Raw genomic sequence first — 9,341 nt, 5'->3', positions numbered from 1 at the left:
TCAATAATTGTACAACAAATGAGGACTTCCGGTGATGTTTTGACAGAAGGTTGACTTTTTCTACTATTTTCTGCCTTTTCTTTCTCTTCTAACTGTCAGATGCTGACCTGGACATGAATAACTGCAGTTTATGTATTTTTATAACTTCACAGCTATCATAATATGTTGTAATGAATGCTACCAGTGATATGGCAATGTGAAACCATCAAATATTTAGATTATAAAACAATCACATTTATGCGAAAACGAAGCTCAACATCACATTTACAGTGTGGTGTAAATTTCCACAAATCAACAACACTGTAAACATGATATATGTGATGATTTCAGTCACTGATTGCGTTAACAGCAACTTAAAGAACTTCAACAAAGCAGGTTTAGGTATTACAATCTTATTTTTATAATCTACAACAACAGAAACTCATTTCTCTAGTACAAAACGATACTCCACACTCTCCACAAATCTCTGACAGCACAATTTTGGGCTTCATGCCACTCCCTACAACCTCTGTGGTACGGGTACGTCCATGATTTTATTTATTTAATGTGTTTGTCTTTTACATTAAGTCAAATTAAATTAAAGTTAGTCTCAACTCTAATAATAAATAATATAATTCATAAAGAAAATCTTACGTACAGGGTAGTGTACGGGTGAACTAACTCCAGGAGGTGGCAGTGGCGGTGTAACACTCGAGATGTAATGTACCGGTAAAAATCCAACGAAGAAGAAGAAGAAAAAAACGGATGCAGCTGACGTCAACACACGTTCATTGTAAACATGGCGTCCGTGACAACAGGTGAGAGCATAAAGGCCCGGCTAGCCAACATTAACGCTCGGTAGCATTTAAAATATCTCTGTGGTTCTGTGTTAGACATAAACACTTCTGAACACTGTGTCTTGAGTTTTTACAGCCGTTTCTGTTCAGAGTTGGGAGCCGCAGATGAGTGAAAGCGTTTCTTAATTCACGGCTGTAGATACCGCCAGGGCAATGCTAACACCGAATGCTAACACAACCGGTTCTGTTAGATGGCTCACAGTGCTATGTGTAATGTGTGCTTTCACGTTTTGATTTAAAAATACCATGGGAGAGGAGTGTCCACTGAGATTGTGGTTAAATGTTTCTGTAAATGGGTTAAGTTAGATACTTCGTCGTCTTGTGCTAACGTTAGCTGACCGGCACTGAATAATGTAAAATTTGTAAATCAGATTTTCACGCTTCAATGAAAGTATTTAATGAATCTAACTTTATAATGATACAGTATATTTTAAAACTCTCCCTCGCGCTATCATTTGTGGCTCTGACCGGTTTAGACGCCTAAAGTGTCAAATGAGAGTTTAGCCATCGTGTGAATTTCGTCTCAGTTTGACACAGTGTGTTGGATGAGCTATTGTTCTGGCAGCTGTTGTGCCCCCTTCACCCTGTATCTGTTTCTCCAGCCATAAGACGTTTCATGATTAGCGTTATAAATAACCTCCAGCTGGCCGTGGTCAGCATGTGTTAGACCTCAGCATACTGCTGTCTGTTCAGCTTTACGTCTCCCACTGCTGGTATGTGTCAGGCCTCTCTCTCCCACAGTAGTACAGTTACTACTGGCAACGATCATCATCTGCATTTAGTCCACTTGGAACAGGCTAAATGAAGCGAAACTTCAGCTAATAATAAAAATAATAGCAGAGGAACTGTACAGATTGTGCACAGTGTTCACAGTAGGGCACGTACAAAATGTACAAGCCAGAACTAGTGCTTTAATGTGATGTGTAGACACAGATTGTTGGGTCCTGTCGCAGATGGGAAGAAACTGTTTTTGTGGAATGAGGTTTTGGTCCTGATGGACTGCAGCAAGCGGGGGGGAGTGTCTCCAAAAATTGTAAGGGATGGTGAAAGCTAAACAAGCAAACTGAACAGATGTTTGGCTTTATTAGTAGTTTTAAAATCACAGACCAAGTAAATAATAACCACCACAGTACTTCTGTTATCTTAATCCAAACAGAGCCGTAAAGTGAAAATTACACAGCAAATAGCCTGCCACATTTCTATACACACACACACAGTTCCTATGATAATACTGGCTTGGGCTGTGTTATTATGTTTTCAAGGAGATTTATTTATTCTGCGCTTTTTTTATTTCCCTTTCTCACTTGCTAGTTATGGAAACTGTGTTGTAAATAAAAGTTTGAAAAGTGGTTGAGGTGCACATTCAAGATGATGTTGCTACTAGGCATGGAGACTCATTCACAGCAAAAAGAAAGCTCAGAATAATCAGAAAACAGAACAACATAAGCCTGTCTTTGTTACCTATTTATTTACTATTATTAAAATTATGTCTTGATAAAATTATTCTCCTTTTTTTTTTTATATCTGAAGCCACTTCAGAGTGGATTCAGTTTTTTAAAGATGCAGGGATCCCAGCCGGTCTCGCTGTCACATATGCAGTTTCCTTCGTGGACAACAGGTAACCTACAGCCCCTGTTTCACACACCTGTAATAGTTCACTTGCACATTTTCACTTTTTCATCTCCCTCACCTTTTTTTTTTTTGTCGTTGTTTGTGCCGCTGCAGAATTCAGAAGAACATGCTGATGGACCTCAGTAAAGACATCATGATGGACCTCGGCATTACTGTCATTGGCGATATCATTGCAATCCTTAAACACGCCAAGCAGGTCTACAGGCAGGTGAGGCCCAACTGGACGTTTTGAAATTATAAAACAATGGAAATGATTCACTACGTACGTAACAACCTAAACCCGTATAGAAGACGGCTTTATTGTACGCAGCAAGTTTCTAATAATTCCTGACATTTGCATCTGCAGGACATGTGCAAAATGGCAACAGAAGCCATCTCCTCAGGACAGACCAGCGTTCAGGCTGAGCTCAGAAGAACTGCGAATACTCGTAAGTAGCTGTATTATGTTTTTCTAGGTAAAGTTAAACCAAAGGGTGACAGCAGCAGCAGCAGCAGCAGCAGCAGCAGCAGCAGCTGTTACGTCCAGAACAAAAGTCTTTACAAAACAAATGACATTCCCATGGCTTTTTTGATTGTGTTTTGATCCAGTTTTGATGTCAGCCATGGGGATGAGACAAACAGCTGATATTAATATATAACAATACTTTATCTAACACATTATTCTTAGTGCAATGAGTGCACTAAATTGATTTACCTCATTAATAAACCATGTTACTCATTTGTACTGTCTTGCTGCTGCTTCCAAAGTAGTTTTACTCTAGATAGTCGGGAACAGCTTTGTTCATCAGATACATTTCGACGTCTATTTAAAGTCTGATGAGCTCTAATCCATATAAATCCATAGTCAAAGTCTACCTTTGAAAAGCAGGCTGCAAAACAAACAGCATTGATTAATAGGAAACAAGCTCATTCACAGCTGTTTAAATGTGGCTTTCTTTTCCTCAGCTGCCACTCGCATGATTGCCAACGCTTTGAGCCATGACTCCCCACCGGCCGCTCCAGTCCGTCGACCTGACAACCGGCTCTCCGTCACAGTGTCCAACATGCAAGCGAACAAGAGTAACAAAGCAGGTAGATTCACTCCGTCAGCCCTCATTTCCTCTACCTCCTGAGCCCCGAGTGCCGCCTTTTTACCTCTGTTTAATCCTCGCGTACCCACCGCTTTGTTTGTCAGTCGCAAGTGAGCCAGCCGACGAGGGGAACGGTTTGCCACCAGTGAAGTGCCGGCGTGTGACAGCTGAGATGGAAGGCAAGTACATCATCAACATGCCCAAGGGCACCACGCCTCGTACACGCCGAATCCTGGCCCAGCAGGCCAAGAAAGGTAGGCCGGACCCAGTGGCCTCGCCGACGGCTCACTCACCTAATGCTGTTACTCAATGCCGCTGATCAACAGAGCTTGTTTGACCTTCACCTACTGTGCTTTTGTAATTCAGACCCTTGTCTTTACTCATACTTACTAACTTCACTAATACAACAATCATTCCCTCTGTCAAACTCTGCTTGTTTTTTTCCTTTGTCCTACGTCAGCCAGAATTTACCTGTCTGTAAAAGTCTTTAATCCTTCCTCCCCAGCATGAGTTTGTCTCTGAACTGAAAGATGGTATCTGTCCTTTTACTTTAAATCGTTTGCTCTAGGGCTGTAATCAACCAAAGAAAATCATCGGACTGAAATTATACTTAGTCTTCAAACAAATCATTAGGTTGACTAAACTGGTTCAAATTAATCATACATAAATATAATAACTGGTATTTGCAGCATATCACGTAATTATTTACTGAAGTTATAACAACAGACCCTGGATCCTATCCTAACTGGCAATTAGTGAGAGTTTGGCTCCACCCTGTACATGTCGCCAGCCAAACAACCGTTCCCACTCACATCTACGGCCAATTCAGAATCACCAGTCAACCTGACATGGCTTTCTTTTAATGTTTGAAACCATAACCTTGTCGCTGTGAGATGACACTGCTGCCCACATCTTGCCCATATTCATTTCCAAAAATGGAACTAAAAATGTTTACTGAGGAGCAAACAAGTAGTTAACCTACAGGATGTGTCGTGTTGGGGGTTGAGCTTGGGTGTCTCCCTTTGGGTAGATTTTAAGGCCTTAAGTTGTTTATATTTAACATGTGTTCGTGGCTTTAACTTATAAATAAAAAGACACAAAACTGAGATATATAAGGAACAAGGAATAAAATCTGTATGCTCTTAGATTTACTATATTATATTAATATTTCTTTGCTGCATGTGTGTATATCAATACATGTTCAATAGGTGCTAAAAAAAACATACCAGCCTGACAATCTGCGCAACTGCCTCTTCATCTTCTATGTTAATCAGGTTAATGTGGAGCTCCTTTCTTTTTAACTTTGCTAATGATTAATTAAAACAAGAATCAAACCAGTCACAGTCACTCATTAATATCTGTGTTAAATGTTTTGTTTGTTTCTCTTCCTCTTAAAAAGGTTTGAAACGCACTTCTGTGTTTGCGAGACTTGGAGCTGAATCAAAGGCAGACACAACTACAAGTAATAACAAGGTGAGGCCTGTCAGTATATCTTAAAAGCTTAATGTGTTTAATAAAAAAGAGTACGGAGCTTATAAGGCTTTTGTTTTGGCAGCCCACCGGCGTGTTCAGTCGCCTTGACGGAGGGAATGGAGGCGAAGATAGACCAAAGGCGGGAACCATGGCTGCAGACATGGATGAAGAGGACAGTGATGGAGAGGGTTCTGTCCTCCAGTATGCCGGTGTCCTCAAGAGACCCTCTCCATCACGGAAGAAAGAGCAGGTCACAAAAGCAGCCCCGACCACGCTGCGGCGCCTAGGAGGTAAATTCCAGCTACCTCCCCCTGATCCTCCCACCTCCTCGTCACCCTCTCCAAACGGCCTCCCCCCTGCCAAGATTAGTGTTCTTCAGAGACTGGGCAAACTTCCTGCCACACACTCGAACGCTGCTGTGTCGGCTACAGCGGCTGACACACAGGACAACAGAGTGACCAGCACCAGACCCAAAGTCCAGGAGAGACTCGCTGTAGCAAACTCTAAGGTCAGCAGCAGCACCGGAGTCAGGGGAGCAGCAGCAGGAGCAATAGCAATAGCAGCAGCAGGAGGAGGAGGAGGAGGAGGAGGAGGAGCAGGAGCAGGAGCAGGAGCAGGAGCAGGAGGAGGAGGAGAGTCTGCAGGAGCCCAGATGGACGTTCAGGCTATCAGTGTTTTTAAGAGACTGGGCAGCAAGAGGACCTAACACACTCCCCAAAAAAAAGAGTCAGACTCCTTCTGTATGACCTTTATAGAATTTTTATCGCCACCTTTTTTCTTTTCTTTTGCCTCATGCACGACCGCAGATTATTATTAGTATTAACTGGCGCGTTTCAGCGATTAAAACTTTTAATCGTGCCGCCATTGAAAAATCACCTTTTTGTTTATTGTCCAAGCTTTTAATATAACGACACGCCGTGTATTGTTTTGCTCAACCACACGCTGTTTATCATGACTCGATCATATCTGCCGTTTGTCTTTTAGTGAGCTTAATGCATGAGCATGACGTCAGCCGAGCTGCCACAACGTTTTGGTTTAACCTCGTAACTCCACCGATAAGGATGCTGCTGCGTAAACGTCCCTTTTCATAGATTCCCCCTGAATGAATACACCCGAGCCTTCAAGCTCCTCCAGAATAATTTATGTGATTATTAATATTTGCCTGGAAGTTAAATATGCCTAAAAAGAAATCTTAAAGTAAAATGTACAGTTTTTTCACCCAAAAATGTAATACCCAGTACACCAGTCATAGGACTAGCCATAAAGTGGAAATTAAATCTTTTCATTCTTGTTAACTTTGCCTGAAAATTACCTCTTGTATCTTGTTTTGGAAGTAGTAAAAATGTGTAAAAGTGTTGGTGGCAGGCTTCTAAACTTTGACGCTGACGTGTGAAGAAAAATCCAAATGGTTACACAAAACAACCTCGTTGAACACTTGAATTAAGAAAAAGCACCGCACCTCCTCCTCTTCTTCTTCTTCTCCTTCTTCTACTGCGCATCTGCAACTTTTCTATCAAGTTTCTACAACCACCTACTTGAAGGCCGGATCAGTAGAATATTGTTTATTTTAAAAATAAATGCAATGTATAGATTTGTTAGAATTGATTTCACACTGCACAGAACTGCTGCATATTTTTCTATGTGGACATTCTCGTATCTTGTATCCAAGTAAAGAACCTCAGAGATGCCATCAGGCCTGGTGTCGAGGAGCCAGTGCTGTGCTGCAGCTTCAGTAGGTAGCTCACCCTACCCGGTATGTGTCATTCAACTCCTGTATACTATTTTGGTCTATCGGACTCCACACTTGTACTTTGTTACACTGTAAATATTTTAAAAATGTTCAAAATCACATTTAAAGATTTTTTTTATTAAGATAAAAGAAGAGCAACACACAAACCACACACTTCTGTGACCTGAAAGACGTTAAAGGAAAAAGAAAATTTCTTGGAAAAGAATTAAATGAGGAAAAAGAATCTAAACGTCTAAGCTTGTTATTTATTTATTTTATTTTTTTTCTATAAGGGAGCCATTATAATCCATGTCCGTGGCACATACCGTACTTTGCAGGTTTTTCAAGTATGAACATGACAGCACGATCGATATTCCTGTCCACAGAGAGCATTAAGCAAATCATTTATCAATAAACCTATTGAACTCACGGTGACATTGCTGCTGCATAATGACATTTACCAGAACTCCTTTTCAATTATACTGACGTTAACATCTTAAATGAGAAAAATGTTCAAGAAAATGTTACGTTAACTATTGTATCCCTGTCAGTGCTGCTAAAATCTCAACCTGGTTTAGTCTGCATGTACTATAAATGAAACTTACTGCCATCCATTACCTGTCACTTATCCTGTAGATGGTTGTTTGGGGGGGGGGGGGGGGGTGGGGGGGGGGTTTGGAGCCTATCCAGCTTCCATAGAGCAAGAGGAACCTCTTGAAAACATTTGGGAACATACAAACTGCACATAAAGGCCCCAGCTGGTTCAAACCCAGAATTTTTTCCTCTCATCTGAATGTTGTAAGATAGTTGGAATAAGATAAACCACCTGAAACATTCATTAATGTACTGAAGCAATAAAGATAGTGGTTCCCACATCAGGGACCGTGGCCTCTTTCAAATGGCTTCTCAAAAATACCTGAGGGATTTCGAGATTATTAAAGAAACAAGACTGAATATTTATTTCTGTTATGCAAATTTATGTTCTTATTTACAGTTTTTCTCTTGCTGCAGACTTTACCGCTGCAGGGCTCCAAACACCTTTAAATGAAACCATCTGAGGAGAAAAAAAAATGAGTGTTTCATAAGAAGAATGATTCATTTTAAAGGCCCACAAACTGAAAAGCTTGGAAAACAATGGTCAAGTTCAAGCAGGAAACTGAGAATACATCTATATAACTGCTATTAAAAACTCAAGATACAGTGTTGGTTGCTGGTTTACTAAGCATGGAGCTACTCTGTAATCCCTAGTGCCAACAGTTGCTGGAGCTTATCCCAGCCGTCACTGGGTGAAAGGCGGGGTACACTCTGGACAGGTCTCCAGTCAGACAGACAACCACTCACATTCACACCTACGGCCAATTTAAAATCCTCAATTAACCTAACGAGCATGTCTTTGGACAATGAGAGGAAGCCGGAGTACCCAGAGAGAACCCACGCAGACACAGGGAGAACATGCAAACTCCACACAAAAAGACGACCTTTCGGGGCACTCTGTGTCACTGAGAGGAAACACTGTCCTCCAGCTGCTCCACATGTCCCAGCTTAATCCCACCTCACAGATAAAACATAGCAAAACAAATCTACACGCAATTAGCTGCCATCCTCCTAAAACTCACGCCATGTTTAGATAAATGTGTATCAGTCATGCAGGGGGGGTGATATGGCTGGTTAGTGGGGCTTCTGTGTGTAACCACTCATCACATTAAAATGAGTGTAATTGACAGCATGTCCCCTTGAGGTCGCCCTCTCCCTCTTCTCCTCGTCCTCTGGTCCCTGCAGCCTCCTGTTGTCTTTCTCCTTCTCCTTGAAATCCTTATCAGCTGAAACCATCAGGCGCTCAGTTTTGGCCATGGTGATGTTTATAAGGCGGGTATGAGTTAATGTAAGAGCTGAGTTAGTCTGTATCAGCCTGTTGTTATATATATATTTTTTTTCTTGTGAGAAATGCCCACATGCAATCAATAGGGGTGACGTAATCTGAAATCTTTCATAAGATTATTGATAAATCATTTAACACATGTAGGCTAATAAGGGGACCGGTGTCAGGGCAAACTATTGCCTAATAGTCCCTTAAATATGCAAATAAGTTGCCATATTTAGTAACCCAAGTTATTTTATTGATTAATGCATTTGATTAGGTTTAATTTAATTTAATATTTAGCACGTTCTTGATAAATAATCAGATATTTTCCGCAGGTTTTTATTGTTTTTTTGTTGTTGTTGTTGAGTAAAATGTGGACTGCAGCAACGCCTCACGACTTTTTACCCACAATGCAGCGCGGTAGGGGCTGTCTGTGGTGCTGAAGCTGCGCGTGCCTCAGAGGTGGCTACCATAGAAATCCACCGAGCATCCCTCCGCGAGAGGACCAGTGCGAGGAATTGGTTTTAGTCGACGGATGGGAAATCCAGGATGTTTCCTCCTCCAGCTGCTCTAGTCTCCCTCACCAGGTTCTAACCGCAATTATTCTTTTTATTTTATTTCACAGTTGTTGTTAAAGTACAAAGTACAAACCACAAACCGGAGACGTGTTTTTTTTTCGTCAGCTCTCCGGTGCCGCCGCCTGCCCACAGCCGCCGTTCACGCTCCATCCCGCATCCTTT

General features: G+C 41.5%; 1 protein-coding gene across 1 annotated transcript; it reads left to right on the top strand.

Annotated features, from left to right (window-relative positions):
* Window positions 1-778: 778 nt before the first annotated feature.
* cUnh19orf47 (chromosome Un C19orf47 homolog) lies at window positions 779-7,229 on the top strand (the record flags this gene model as incomplete). The annotated part of the gene is made up of 8 exons (XM_084558184.1): window positions 779-797; window positions 2,367-2,454; window positions 2,562-2,676; window positions 2,815-2,896; window positions 3,414-3,539; window positions 3,643-3,792; window positions 4,938-5,011; window positions 5,094-7,229. The coding sequence occupies 8 exons, from the start codon at window positions 779-781 to the stop codon at window positions 5,715-5,717; spliced, it is 1,278 nt and encodes a 425-aa protein (XP_084414310.1). The 3' UTR covers window positions 5,718-7,229.
* Between the last annotated feature and the right edge of the window lie 2,112 nt (window positions 7,230-9,341).

This window comes from Chelon labrosus (genome assembly GCF_963514085.1).
Source record: "Chelon labrosus genome assembly, chromosome: 13".
Taxonomy (NCBI): domain Eukaryota; kingdom Metazoa; phylum Chordata; class Actinopteri; order Mugiliformes; family Mugilidae; genus Chelon; species Chelon labrosus.
Note: the sequence above shows the minus strand (reverse complement) of the source record. Positions and strands in the feature narration are given on the sequence as shown.